Below are 15,737 nucleotides of genomic sequence, written 5' to 3'. Positions count from 1 at the left end.
TCATCAGGTGCATGGAATGGAAAATACAGTAAGATATATATATATATATATATATAAAAAGAGAACATGAAAAAATGGGGGTCTTGAGACCTTAATCGATTGGTCTGGCAGCCCCCATTTTTTCATGTTCTCTGTGTGTATATATATATATATATATCTTCCACTGTATTTTCCACTACATGCATCTGATGAAGTGAGTCTGATGAAGTGAGGTTTAGCCCACGAAAGCTTATGCTCAAATACCTAAGGTGTCACAAGTACTCCTCGTTCTTTCTGCTGATATTATAGTGTTCATTTTTTTTAATCTGAATGTTTTCCCTATTAAAGCAAATGCTTTAGAGAAATCAAACTTTATGCATCTGAGTGGTCCCCTTGATCAACCAAACTTGTATTCTCATTCAGGGATGAAATTGGGTTTATTTGACAAGACTGATTTTCCATAAACTCTGTTGTTAATTGGCATTAATGATATTCCTAGACTTTTTTTATAACTAATCCCATACCAGCTTTTCCATTGTTTCCTAATCTTGCAAAATCTTTTTTTAAAACTTTCCCTTTATTTTTTAATAGTTTATGTTAAACACAGAACTATCCTGTATTTGCCTCTTTTTTTTTTTGGCTCTGCTGCTGTCTGATGGCGTACTTCTGGTTCCGAATGAGATGTGTGGTTGATCGGTCAGTTTGTAACCCTGGCATTCGTAACTCTAAGGTTCTATTGTAGATGCTGTATAACACCCTCCTTGACTGCTAATGGACTGGAAAGTATGTAATCACCTCACATGATATGAGTACCTCATGCTGTTTCTTTTCAAATGCAGAACGAATGTATTTATTGAACAAATGTATCTTTTCTGTAACTTTAAAAAAGTTTCCTTTCTCACTCTAGGAATTGGCCTAAACCTTTTCTAGGACTTCTTTTGTTCTTAATATACCAAATAACCTCCTCTTTGTGATCCTTAGACCTGCCACACATGGATTTTCCCCTGATGTCTTTAATGTCCATGATCAATTTTCGCAACTTCAATTTTGTATTATTTGCTATTTATTTCCCTTTTTTTCATATGTTATATATTGCTATCTCTCCCCCTCAACCCCGCAAATGTCTTCACTTTGTCACTGAACCAGGTTTTTATCCAAAACTGTCCACTTTTTTGACTATGGAATTGTGGCTTTCTAGTTAGCTAATAAATGCTTCTTATATAATTCCAATTTTTCCTTCCCAGTTTTCTACCTATTTTTTTCCTCCTAATAAGTTTTTCTGAAATTTTGCCTCAGCTTTGAGGAATTAGCCATTCTGAAACACTAAGTGTCCATAGATATTACTTGTTGGGAATAGTTCTCTGTCTGACCATTTGTATGTAATCCGCTCAATTCTTTTATTTTCCACTCCTCTGTCATACGCCCCCTTCTTTGTCTCTTCTCTCAACTAAACTGTCCCAGACTTTTCAGTCTGTCTGCATATAGCAGCCTCCCCCATTTTCCTAGCCTCTTGGAAACCCCCTTCCTATCTGCAATATCCTTTATAGACCAAAACTGAGTGCATGTCCAGAGCAAGTTATTCTCCATCCCATTCCATAGGCATCTGATCATTGCTTTTGTTTTGGCCACTTTTGTGAATGAGCAGGTGTTTCCATTGAGCTGATATCAGTGATGCCAGGTCTTTCCCCTGAGGCATGTTCTACCTGGGATATTTCCCCCAGTACATGTCTGCACACAGGTTTGAGTTTTTTCCACTCTTAGATTTTTAGCAACCGGGTAAATGGGGAACTCCCTACAGAATGGATTCTCTAGCCTGGGTTTCACTACATTAAGGAACAGTGACAGATAACCACTATCCATACTCATGTTTCCTGCTGGTGTCTGTTAAGGGTTCCCACACCACCTCATGTAGGAATTATTGATGCATGGAGCACCATCAGATATGGAAGTGGCATTATTAGGGTCAGTTTTTCATAATTCATCTGAATAATGAAAATGTCACTTCTAAGAGTCTGAAGAGCGACCAATCTGCTTCCCCCATGATAACAGCCTCCAGTTGTGCATGTAGTGTCTCATATTCACATTGTCTCTCCACCTAGGAATTTGTAATGCGACCATCACCCGAGACCCTGGTCAGATACAGGAAGTCAGGGGGACGTACAGTACATTCAGGAGACACTGTTCTGTCTCAGAATTGGACACCTTCTCACCAACTCCATGTCAGATTCCAACAAAAGTGACTTCACCAACCCCTCCACCTTCATCCTGCTGGGCATTCCTGGCCTGGAAGCGGCCTATGTCTGGATCTCCATCCCCTTCTGCACAATGTATGCCATAGCCATCTTGGGGAACTTCACTACCCTATTAATAGTGAAGAGGGAGCCGAGCCTTCATGGTCCCATGTATTATTTCCTCTGCATGCTGGCCATCACTGACTTGGCCCTATGCACGTGCACAATTCCCAAAATGCTGAGCATCTTCTGGTTGAATTCCAGGGAGATCAATTTCGATGCCTGCCTCGCCCAGATGTACTTCATTCACTGCTTTTCAGTGATGGAGTCTGGGATCTTTGTGGCCATGGCTTTGGATCGCTATGTGGCCATCTGCCATCCCCTGAGACATTCCACCATTCTGACGAACCGCATGGTGGCCAAGATTGGCCTGGCCGTGGTGCTGCACGGTGGCATGATAATACTGCCCTATTCCTTACTGGCGAGGCAGTGGCCATATTGCAGAACCAACATCATCCCCCACTCTTACTGTGAGCACATGGCCGTGGTGAAGTTGGCCTGCGCCGACATCCGCATCAGTAGTTACTATGGCCTATTTGTGATATTCTCTGTGACCGGTGTGGATGTGCTTTTTATCGCCGTGTCCTATATCCAGATCCTCAGGGCCATCTTCAGCCTCCCCACAAAGGACGCCCGGCTCAAGACTTTTGGGACCTGCGCCTCCCACCTCTGCGCCATCTTAGCCTTTTACATCCCAGGTCTTTTCTCCTTACTCACGTACCGTTTTGGCCACAATGTGCCCCTACATTTCCACATTCTCATGGCCAACGTATACCTCCTGGTGCCCCCCATGCTGAATCCCATCATCTACGCGATGAGGACCAAAAAGATCCGGGACAGGCTGCTCCATCTCTTTACTCATAAGGGGACTTAAAAGTTTTCTCCTGGTGCTCTGGCTCTCAGACTAAGCTCTCTGCAGAGCTGTCTGGTAACATGGTGCTGGGCCCTCTTCCCTGAGTCACTTATTAGACAGTCAAAAAGACACTAAATCCTTTCCTGGCCTTCCTGTGCTGTGACAGTGTGACAAACTAGGGAATTGTTCTGTGTTCAACTCCTTAAATCATCGCAATTCCACCTGTCTAATTTCTATTAAATGGACCCCTGAGGCTCTGACCTCTGCCCAATTTCTTCCTCCAATGCCCAGCCCCTGCTCCACATCTCACTTCAGGTTCAAATACTCAGCAGCAACTACACAACACACAGCAAGAACACTAACCCAGGAACCTATCCCTGCAACAAAGCCCATTGCCAACTCTGTCCGCATATCTATTCAAGGGGCACCATAGGACATAACCACACCATCAGGGGCTCATTCACCTGCACATCTACCAATGTGATATATGCCATCATGTGCCAGCAATGCCCCTCTGCCATGTACCTTGACCAAACCAGACACAAAAGAATAAATGGACACAAATCAGACATCAAGAATTGTAACATTCAAAAACCAGCAGGAGAACACTTCAATCTCCGTGGACACTCAATAACAGACTTAAAAGTGGCAATTCTTCAACAATAAAACTTCAAAAACAGACTCCAATAAGAAACTGCAGAACTGGAATTTGCAAACTGGACACCATCAAAGTCGGCCTGAATAAAGACTGGGAGTGGATGGGTACAACACAAAGTAATTTCCCTCTGCTGATACTCACACCTTCTTGTCAACTGTTTGAAATGGACCGCCTTGATTGCATTGGCCTCATTAGTACTACAAAAGTGATTTTCCCTCCCTTGGTATTCACCTCTTCTTGTCAACTGTTGATAATAGCCCACTTCCACTTGAATTGGCTCATTTAGCATTGACCCCCCACTTGTTAAAGCAACTCCCATCTTTTCATGTGCTGTGTATTTATACCTGCCTAATGTATTTTCCATTACATGGATCTGATGAAGTGGGTTTCAGCCCACGAAAGCTTATGCCCAAATAAATTTGTTAGTCTCTAAGGTGCCACAAGGACTCCTCATTGTTTTTGCTGATACAGACTAACATGGCTATCACTCTGAAACCAGTGAGGACACAGTGCTCTGACCAAAATGCCACAGAGTAGCAGGGAGGGAACCCGGGAAGCCATATAAAGGCAGCTGAGGGTTGTGTGGCAGGCGGGCGAGATTTACACAAGATCACACAATGAGTCAGTGGCAGAACTGAGAATAAGAACTGGGAGTAATGACCCCCCAGCACCACTGCTTTGGATATGAACTGGCATTGCTCCTCTGACACCTGTACATCACCAATAATCATAACTTCAGACACAAAGGTGTTATATGCACATAAACAAGATAATCATACGTTGCAAATCATAACTTTCCCATTGGCACCTGACAGGACGTACTTTGTACAACATTTGTTGCAGTTGTATAACAGTGTTAGCAACAATGATAAAAATGGTCATTACTCAATCATACAGCATCACACCATGTTCTCCTCCCACGATGGTGTGACAGCTGCTAGCCACCTATGAAAGGGACATTGCCCTGGATCTAGCAGGGCAAGCAGCGGGGACACTAGAGCCACGGGAGGACGGGAAGAGCAGATAAAAGCTTGTTTTTCCACAGGGAGCCTGCTCCTTGTATAAATAAAGGAGGAAAAAGTTCTTTAAAAGTGAGAGGTGGACGTCTGTGAACTTGAGTGTTTCCTCCAACCACAGCCAGTAATCCCCATTGGCTTCGAACCATCTCAACTTGTGTTTGACTAAAGCATCTTCCAGAAAGGTGGCCAGGGCTAGACCCACAAAGGCACTCAGGTAAATACTGAACTTAGGCACCACTGCCTTTCTCAAGTCCCGTCTCATCTGCTGCCTAACCCTGCGGGAGCCGAAGGTTCTGCCAGTAGCCTGCACAAAGCAGGCTGTGTGCTGACGCTGCTCCACAGCGAACCAGTTGCTCAGAGACTTTGCTCAGGTCTCAATTCTGGTGTTCCCCCCGCCCATCTCCACCGAAGGCCCGATCAGTTAGGCATCCTCAGACCACACCTCCCCCGTGGGGCCTTGCAGATTGGGATTGCGTGTGTGTTCATGTGTGGTGTGTCCCTAGCTGTGTGTGTGCATCTGTGGGTGTGTGTGGGCATCCGTGTGTATATGTGTGCATGGGTGTACATGTGTGTGTGTGTGTGTGCACATGGGTCCATGTGAGTGTTTGCATGTGTGTCCATGTGTGTGCACCCCCAGAATATCCCATAGCTCAGCAGTTTAGTGCCCTCCCCTGGAATGTGGGAGACCCAGATTCAAATCCCTGCTCCACTGAAGGTTTATTTGTACAAAGTGGAAGAGCTCCAGACAGAGAGACTGAGCACCCCACCCAGAATTGCATTTGCCTGGTGCTCAGGGCACTCACGTGGGATGCGGGAGACCTGTGTTTAAGTCCCTGGTACAAATCAGGTAGAGCAGAGATTTTGGCTCTGATTCTCCCAACTCTCTCTCAGATCTGTCACTAGAAAGCACTGACCTGTCCTGGGCACCTCGCACCAGTAGAGGGTGCACAGCTGACAGTCCCATGAGAAAAAACGAACCTCTCCCCAGCTCATTAGCCAGGCCCCTAGAGACCCCAATTACTGGCAGTTAGGTGCTTAAGGACCTTGTATGGGCTTCGGAGACCAGAGTGACTAAACTGGAAGAGCTAAGGGAAACAGATTGATACATAAATAAGACTTTCTGGGACCGAGTAGAATAGTCCCACCCCCAGTCTGACAGCCCCTGTGCTTTTAAGGAAGATGAAAGTCTCAGGGAAAAAGAACTTCAAACTAGAGCAGCTGGGAACCTGCTTCCAGATGATGTCATGGTCTCCTGTCATACTCAGGATACCTCTCCAGGGGACGGAACTCCAGTTATTAGGAAGAGACAGGTAATAGTTAGGGGGGATTTGATCATTAGAAACATAGATAGTTGGGTTTGCAATGACCAGGAGAACTGCATGGTGACTTGCCTGCCTTGTGCAAAGGTTGCAGATCTCTTGAGAGGTCCTGGAGGCCAAATTTAGGCTTCTAGGGAAGAGATTGAAGTCCAGGTCCTCCATGGTAGAATTTTCTGAAATGCTTCCAGTTCCAGGTGCAGGGCCCATTAGACAGCAGAACTGCACGGTTTCAATGTGTGGATGGCACGATGCTGTAGGGAGGAGGGGTTTAGATTTATCAGGAACTGGGGAAACTTTTGGGAATGGGAGAGCCTATACAGGAAGGCTGGGCTCCAACGAAAATGGAACCAGATGGCTGGTACTTAAAATTAACATTGGACTTAGAGCAGTTTTTAAACTAAGGGCTGGGGGAAAGCCGAGAGGCATGGAGAAGAAAGTGGTTCAAACATAGTCATCCCATAGGGTATTATCTAGTAATGGAGATTCTCCTAGTAAGGAGGAGAGGATGGAAGTTGATAATATATGAGTAGGATCTGATGAGAAACAGTCAAATGAAAAAGAGTCCCGTTCAATTACATCATGTAATGGGAGGCAGCTAAAAAGTGACAAGTTTTTAAAGTGCTTATATACAAATGCTAGCAGTCTAAATAATAAGATGGGCAACTAGAGTGCCTCATATTAAATGAGGATAGTGTTATAATAGGCATCACAGAAACTTGGTGGAATGAGGATAATCAATGGGACACAGTAATACCAAGGTACAAAATATATCAGAAGGACAGAACAGGTCGTGCAGGTGGGGATGTGGCACTATATGTGAAAGAAAGTGCAGAATAAAAGGAAGTAAAAATCTTAAATGAACCAAACTGTGCCATAGAATCCTTATGGATGATAGTTCCATGCTCGAGTAATAAGAATATAGGAGTAGGGACATTCTACTGACCCCCTGATCAGGATGGTGATAGTGACTGTGAAATACTCAGGGGGATTAGAGAAGCTACAAAAATAAAAACCTCAATAATAATATTGGGGGATTTCAACTATCCCCATATTGACTGGGTACATGTCACCTCGGGACGGGATGCAGAGATAAAGTTTCTTGACACCTTAAAGGACTGCTTCTTGGAGCAGCTAGTCCTGGAACCCACAAGAGGAGAGACGATTCTTGATTCAGTCCTAAGTGGAGCACAGGATCTGGTACAAGTGGTGAATATAGCTGGACCGCTTGGTAGTTGTGACCATCATATAATTCAGGTTAACATCCCTGCGGCAGGGAAAACACCAGAGTGGCCCAACATGGTAGCATTTAATTTCACAAAGGGGAACTACACTAAAATGAAGAAGTTAGTTAAACAGAAATTAAAAGGTACGGCGCCAAAAGTGAAATCACTACAAGGTGCATGGAATTTTTAAGGACACCGTAATAGCGGCTCAACTGAAATATATACCCCAAATTAAAAAAAAAAAAAACACAGTAAGAGAACCGAAAAAGTGCCAGCGTGGCTAAACAACAAAGTAAAAGAAGCAGAGACAGACAAAACAGCATCCTCGAAGAACTGGAAGTAAAATCCTTGTGAGGAAAATGAAAAGGAACATAAACTTTAGCAAGTGAAGTGCAAAAATATAATTAGGAACAGCTAGTCAAAGACTCAAAGACTCAAAAAGCAATAGTAAAAAAGTTGGCAGGGGAAGGGACCAGGAGGTTGAACTTGGCAAAGTACTGGCTCGAGCTGTTACCAGATTTGCTCATTAATTTGGGGCACACTCATTTATTAGTGTTACTCTTCTGGGGAGCGGGTTTCCATAATTCTATCAATGTACTGCTTTAGAGGAGTAGCCGTGTAAATCTGTATCCACAAAAACAACGGCGGGTTCTGAGAATTCTGCCACAGTAATGTCTCCCGTATGGCCACTCTATGAATATGGGAGAGAGCTCATTTGCCGGCACAATTAAACAACCCCAAATTAGCGTCTCCTGCTGACCTAGCACTGTCCACACTAGTGCTTTTGTAGGTCAGGGGTGTGTTTTTTCACACCCCGACCAACAAAAGTTTTACCGATAAAAGTGCTAGTGTAGACAAAGCCTGAGTTGCATGCTAATAAAAACGTCCACTGCCTCAAGTCCTACAATGTTTAAGATGATTTCAATTTTCTGCTGGTTTCTTTCTCACCAAACCCACTTGCTTGCTTAGCTGTATTTCAAAACTCTGTTTGAACCCCTTCCCGAAGTGTGCTGCATTACTTGGGATTTTCAACTCCTTGGGGGCTTTCAGTTGTTCCTCTCCAGGATGGCTCCTTTGTTGTTCACCCCAGCCCTCTTTTCTCTGTCCTCTCCTCTGGTTTCCAGGGCTTGTCTTAGGAATTCATGAGAAGGAGGTCCAGTCTGCACCCTAAGAAGGGAGGAGTGATTAGAACTAAAGCAGGGTTACAAAAGCTAACGGAGAGCCATGCGCTCCCAGTTGTGTGTCTGGTGCAGCCCCCATTCAATGGCCCGTTCTCGCTAGCCCCAATCTAGTTTCCCTGAACACGTGCTCTGCTCTTAATGGCCCAGGACACACTTCTAACAGCCAGGGCAGGGCTGTGCGTTTCAGCTGTCTCACACCCACCCAGCAGCCTATGTAACCCCCCATTCTTAGTGCTGTTCCTCCCCCATCTCCCCACCTGCCCCCTTTCTGGTTTGTTACACACAGTAGCTGTGTCTTGCCTGAATTTGATTGATAAGCTCCTTGGGGCAGGGGATGTTTCTCCTTCTGTGTGTGTGAAGGGCCCAGCACAAGGGGCCCTGAACTGGAGCAGGGCCTCTAGAGGCTTCCACAACACAAATAATGATCATAAATTATCAGCACAATAATCCAGCCAAATCAGGGCCTACCTGCCCCCCCTTTGCCTTCAGCTACTGACAAAAGTCTAACCATGCTGGCCACCTACAGAGTGTTCGTAACTTGAATACAGGTGCACACGGCCCCCTGTTGGGCTCGAATAGGAGACTTTATTCACTCTCATTCCAGTCCTGAAAAATCCAGATGCTCCGCATGGGAGAAATATCCCCGATGAGCCAGAGGAGCAGGCAGAGAGCTATGGGAATCCATAGCGCCATTCAGCCAGGGCAGTGCTGGAAGTCACCCCAGTGACTGTGATGGGATGGCAGGTTACTGAGTAGAAGCGGAAGTGGAGTCCCAGAGTTCACACTTCCCACGAGCGGGAAGCTCACAATCTCCAACTGGTTCTGAAAACCTCAGATTCACCTTGAGAGGATGGGGATATGCCAAAGGTGGTGTCCATTTCCCTCTTTCGTGATGGAGAGACTGGCTATGGCAGAGATGTCAGGGCTCCTGGGTTCTGTCTGTCATAATGGTACTCAATCTCTGTGTGACGTTGGCAAATTCTTGTCTCCCTGTGCCTCAGTTTGCCTTTCTGTGTAATGGGGATATGTTCATAGTGGCTTTCCTTTGTTAGGTGTTTTCAGAATCCTTCAATGAAAGGTGCTGCACAGTATGATAACAGTTGCTTATGAAAATTACTGATCTCTGATCACTTAGCGATAGCCTTATGTACCTGAAAAAAATGCTAGTGTCTCCCCTCAGACATCTTTCTCCAGATCTGTCTGTCTACTATCTACGCATCCATCCTGGCCATTTACTTGGTATCAGACCCTATGGAGACCTAGGCATTATCCCTAGTTTTCATACCAATCAACTATAATTTTTAAATATACACAAATACACAGAGCAGCCAATTCCTCTCTGACTCAGCACAGAGCCCAGAGTTCTCATTACCCATTGAGAAGGTCCCTTAATTATTGTTTACTCCTAAAGATGGATAAAGAACACAGAATCGCAGACATGGAAAGAGACACGTTGACTACAATGCCTCCGCTGTCCAGCCTGTTTACATCCAAATGCTGCTTCTCCCCTAGAGGCTGAGTGAACGCTGCTGGGATTGCTCAGAGCTATATTATAAACAGTGCACATCACTGTGTCGGCTCTCAGCATGGGATGCTGCTGCAGATGCTGGGGTGAGAGAGGTGTGGGGCACGGCTACCTGAGGGGGATTCCCAGGGAAGACACTTCCATCTCAGGATTCACAGGTACCCATCTCTTGCTGAGGAGCTCACCTGCTCGACAAACTCAGTGCAACGTGGGTGTGATGGGACACACAATGGGTCTTTGGTCCTTTCCGCTATGCAAAGCTATTAAACATGCCAGTTACCCTTGCCTCAAGGGATGATTTTGCTCCAGTATCACTGGCAAAAATGTCACTCTTTTCTGTCAACACCTAGGGCCTGGCTGATGGCTTCAGCCCTTAGGTGGCTGCATTTCAGTGGCACAGTGGAGCCTTCAGGATGAAAGGTGTCAGCAGATGTACAAAACAAGGCCAAATTCTGAGGCAAAAGTCCCTTTGGAGTGAGAACAGAGTAGAGACCTCAGGAGCCAGCTGTGAGTTAATCCACAGAGACTTTCATCTCCTCCTCATGCATTTCAGGGCTTTGGCTGTTAACAGGTGGTGTGTGTGTGGGGGAGGGCTTTTGCCAGAATTTTATCTGCTGGAAAACATGGAGGTGCTAGAGCTCCTCACTGGAACAATTGTAAGAACATTTCAATATGGGCAAGACATCTTTTCTCCTAGCTTCATTTGAGAAGTTGGCTGAACCATTATGCCTGAAACTTTCATGAAAAAAGTCACCAAGAAGCAGACACCCAGCATGGAAAATTTCCGTCCAAATACTTACATTTTGGCAAACTTATACGCAACTGAAAATGAGGTCCTCTAATTGAAGGTGTCAAACAGCCTTAACTAATGGTGGTGACACCAGAACCCCCTACAGTGGCCAATTCAGCTAAGGTCTTTGCTCCAGTAATGTCTGTGGCAAGGAGTTCCAAAGGCCAAATACGTATTATGTTAACAATTTTCCTTTCTCAATATAATATGTTCAGACTTTCAATGTAATTGAATGTTCCCTTGTTTGTGTGTTATGACACAGAGTAAATATAAATGCTTGATCTCTTTTTTTTATGAATAGATTCATAAGGTATGAGGCCAGAAGCGACAATCCTACCATACAGTCTGACGTCTGTATAACACAGGCCATTAAATTTCTCCTAGTTATCCCTGTATTGAGCCCAAAGACTTGTGTGTGGCTAAGTACTGGTCTACACTGGGATTTTACATCATAGAATCATAGAGCCACAGGGTGAGAAGGGACCGCAAGGGTCTACCCCCCTGCCAAGATACAGGATTTGTTGTGTCTAACTATCCGAGACAGATGACTATCCAGCCTTCTTTGGAAAATCTCCAGCAAAGGAGCTTCCACAACCTCCCTAGGCATCTGTTCCATTATCCCTACTGCAGTTACAGTTAGGAACTTAACATAAACTTACATGACACTAAACTGGGAGGAGTGGTAGATACCCTGGAGGGTACGGATAAGATACAGAGGGACCTAGACAAATTAGAGGATTGGGCCAAAAGAAATCTGATGAGGTTCAACAAGGACAAGTGCAGAGTCCTGCACTGAGGACGGAAGAATCCCATTCACTGTTACAGAGTAGGGACCAAATGGCTAGGCAGCAGTTCTGCAGAAAAGGACCTAGGGGTTACAGTGTGCCCTCGTTGCCAAGAAGGCTAATGGCATTTTGGGCTGTATAAGTAGGGGCATTGCCAGCAGATCGAGGGATGTGATCCTTCCTCTCTATTCGACATTGGTGAGGCCTCATCTGGAATACTGTGCCTACAAGAAGTATGTGGAAAAATTGGAAAGAGTCCAGCAGAGGGCAACACAAATGATTAGGGGGCTGGAGCACATGACTTATGAGGAGAGGCTGAGGGAACTGGGATTGTTTAGTCTGCAGAAGAGAAGAATGAGGGGGGAGTTGATAGCTGCTTTCAACTACCTGAAGGGGGGTTCCAAAGAGGATGGATCTAGACTGTTCTCAGTGGTGGCAGATGACAGAACAAGGAGCAATGGTCTCAAGTTGCAGTGGCGGAGGTCTAGGTTGGATATTAGGAAAAACTTTTTCACTAGGAGGCTGGTGAAGCACTGGAATGGGTAACCTAGGGAGGTGGTGGAATCTCATTCCTTAGAGGCTTTTAAGGTCAGGCTTGACAAAGCCCTGGCTGGGTTGATTTAGTTGGGATTAGGTCCTGCTTTCAGCAGGGGGTTGGACTAGATGACCCCCTGAGGTCCCTTCCAACCCTGATATTCTATGATTCTATTATTCTAATGCACATTGGAAAACATAATCCCAATTATACATATAAAATGATGGGGTCTTGTTTGACGCGGCCACTTCGGGCGGAAAGTGCGTTTGCCTCCCGGGTTTGAGGAATAACGCCCCCGAGGTGTGGGTCGGACATGGTGGAAATCCCCTAGGTAACCTGTATACAGGAAGGTATGTTAACGTTATTGTTGTTTTGTAAATGTCTTGTTGTGTTTTTCGTTAAAGAGTAATGGCCAATGACTAATGTAACTTAGTCCACAAGTCTATGGGTCGTTTGTAATAATTGTGGGGACTTGGAGTAATCTCAGGGATTACTCTTGTTTCTGGGATGGGTAATTCTGTATTTCTTTTTAATGATGTGTTGGAACCCGAGATTGTAACTGACTAAAAGATCTGTGTGAAAGCTGAATGAGTGCCACTGACAGGTCTGAGGCTAAACTGACTTCAGCCGCCCCAAGACTCCTGCGAGGGGAAACCCGGTGACCAGGATATCTTGATTGCAAGGGGGGTCAGTCAAACCTCGTGACCCAGTGGATATCTGATACCTTTCCCTTTTCCCTTTTGATATTTTTGTTTCGAGAGAGAAAACTTTGGATAAAGCATCATGGGGTCCGGACAAAGCACCTTCTCCGGGACACCCCTGGCATGTATGTTGGAAAATTGGAAGGCGTTTAGACGCCAGGCTGATTATGGAATTGTATTATGTAAAGACAATCTTGTAAAATTTTGTACTCTTGAATGGACGACATTTGGGGTAGAATGGCCCGAGGGAGGAACACTTAAACCAGAGATTGTACAAGCAGTACATACCATTGTGACCCGGGATGAACATTGGGACCAATATCCCTATATAAATATTTGGCAGGACCTCGTGGCCAATCCTCCCCTATGGTTGCAGAAATGTAAATCACAAAGTATTAAGACCTTAATGGCCCGGTAATCCAAGGGCCCCTGCGACAGAATTATTTGTGTCCACTGCAGGAAACTGTAGCCCCTGAGGACAATCTCACTATGGTATATGTTCCCTTTACCCCTAGTGATCTATATAATTGGAAACAACAGAATGTCCCATGTTTTAGCCATGGCCCTGAGAGAAGGATGTGAGGAAAGGGGGGCCGGGGGACCCAGCGGCCCCTCCTGGCGGCGCAAGCTGCCAGTCTGAATCCCACGGTTAAATTTAAAGTGGAGGGCCGCCCAATTGAAGCCCTTATTGATACTGGGGCCACCCTTAGTTTGCTCCCCATGAATAAGGCTCCCCGAGGTAGAGCCCGGGGACGTGCCATGGTCCAAGGCATAGAGGGACAAACTACATCTCTGGAAAAAAAAAAAAAAAAAAAAAACTTTGCCTCTTCTAGTGAAAATAGGGGACTGTCAAATCTCCCACCAGTTTGTTTGCAGTCCTTGTCTGCAAAAGTGGATGGGAACCTGGGAGGCAGTGACCATGAGATGGTCGAGTTCAGGATCCTGACACAAGGAAGAAAGGAGAGCAGCAGAATATGGACCCTGGACTTCAGAAAAGCAGACTTTGACTCCCTCAGGGAACAGATGGGCAGGATCCCCTGGGAGAATAACATGAAGGGCAAAGGGGTCCAGGAGAGCTGGCTGTATTTTAAAGAATCCTTATTGAGGTTGCAGGAACAAACCATCCCGATGTGTAGAAAGAATAGTAAATATGGCAGGCGACCAGCTTGGCTAAACAGTGAAATCCTTGCTGATCTTAAACGCAAAAAAGAGGCTTATAAGAAGTGGAAGATTGGACAAATGACCAGGGAGGAGTATAAAAATATTGCTCAGGCGTGCAGGAGTGAAATCAGGAAGGCCAAATCACACTTGGAGTTGCAGTTAGCAAGAGATGTTAAGAGTAACAAGAAGGGTTTCTTCAGGTATGTTAGCAACAAGAAGAAAATCAAGGAAAGTGTGGGCCCCTTACTGAATGAGGGAGGCAACCTAGTAACCGAGGATGTGGAAAAAGCTAATGTACTCAATGATTTTTTTGCCTCTGTCTTCACGCACAAGGTCAGCTCCCAGATTGCTGCACTGGGCAGTACAGCATGGGGAGAAGGTGACCAGCCCTCTGTGGAGAAAGAAGTGGTTCAGGACTATTTAGAAAAACTGGACGTGCACAAGTCCATGGGGCCGGATGCGCTGCATCCGAGGGTGCTAAAGGAGTTGGCGGGTGAGATTGCAGAGCCATTAGCCATTATTTTTGAAAACTCATGGCGATCGGGGGAGGTCCCAGATGACTGGAAAAAGGCTAATGTAGTGCCCATCTTTAAAAAAGGGAAGAAGGAGGATCCGGGGAACTACAGGCCAGTCAGCCTCACCTCAGTCCCTGGAAAAATTATGGAGCAGGTCCTCAAGGAATCAATTATGAAACACTTAGAGGAGAGGAAAGTGATCAGGAACATTCAGCATGGATTCACCAAGGGGAAGTCGTGCCTGACTAACCTAATTGCCTTCTATGATGAGATAACTGGCTCTGTGGATGAGGGGAAAGCAGTGGATGTGTTATTTCTTGACTTTAGCAAAGCTTTTCATATGGTCTCCCACAGTATTCTTGCCACCAAGTTAAAGAAGTATGGGCTGGATGAATGGACTGTAAGGTGGATAGAAAGCTGGCTAGATCGTCGGGCTCAACGGGTAGTGATCAATGGCTCCATGTCTAGTTGGCAGCCGGTTTCAAGTGGAGTGCCCCAAGGGTCGGTCCTGGGGCCGGTTTTGTTTAATATCTTTATTAATGATCTGGAGGATGGTGTGGACTGCACTCTCAGCAAGTTTGCAGATGAGGAGAATGAGGGGTGATTTGATCACGCATATGCTATCATGTACCAGCAATGCCCCTCTGCCATGTACATTGGCCAAACCGGACAGTCTCTACACAAAAGAATTAATGGACACAAATCTGACATCAGGAATCATAACATTCAAAAACCAGTGGGAGAACACTTTAACCTGTCTGGACATTCAATGACAGACCTGCGGGTGGCAATTTTGCAACAAAAAAGCTTCAAAAACAGACTCCTGAGCTTGAATTGATATGCAAATTAGATACAATCAGTTTAGGCTTAAATAGAGACTGGGAATGGCTGAGCCATTACAAACATTGACTGTATCTCCCCTTGTAAGTATTCTCACACTTCTTATCAAACTGTCTGTACTGGGCTAGCTTGATTATCACTTCAAAAGTTTTTTTTTTCCTCTTACTTAATTGGCCTCTCAGAGTTGGTAAGACAACTCCCACCTGTTCATGCTCTCTGTATGTGTGTATATATATCTCCTCAATATTTATTCCACTCTATATGCATCCGAAGAAGTGGGCTGTAGCCCACAAAAGCTTATGCTCAAATAAATGTGTTAGTCTCTAAGGTGCCACAAGTACTCCTGTTCTTTTCGCTTGGTA

At 45.3% G+C, this 15,737-nt stretch overlaps 1 protein-coding gene across 1 annotated transcript; it reads left to right on the top strand.

Annotated features, from left to right (window-relative positions):
* The first annotated feature begins 2,196 nt into the window (after positions 1 to 2,196).
* On the top strand, positions 2,197 to 3,144 carry LOC101936072 (olfactory receptor 52R1-like). The gene has a single exon (XM_005290026.4). The coding sequence runs from the start codon at positions 2,197 to 2,199 to the stop codon at positions 3,142 to 3,144; it is 948 nt and encodes a 315-aa protein (XP_005290083.1).
* The last annotated feature ends 12,593 nt before the right edge of the window (positions 3,145 to 15,737 follow it).

This window comes from Chrysemys picta, chromosome 1 (assembly GCF_011386835.1).
Source record: "Chrysemys picta bellii isolate R12L10 chromosome 1, ASM1138683v2, whole genome shotgun sequence".
Classification (NCBI taxonomy): Eukaryota; Metazoa; Chordata; order Testudines; family Emydidae; genus Chrysemys; species Chrysemys picta.
This window is presented reverse-complemented; position numbering and strand designations above follow the sequence as displayed.

Excerpts from the sequence above, each read along its gene's own strand:
- LOC101936072 (XM_005290026.4), top strand. The coding sequence starts at position 2,197 with ATGTCAGATTCCAACAAAAGTGACTTCACCAACCCCTCCACCTTCATC.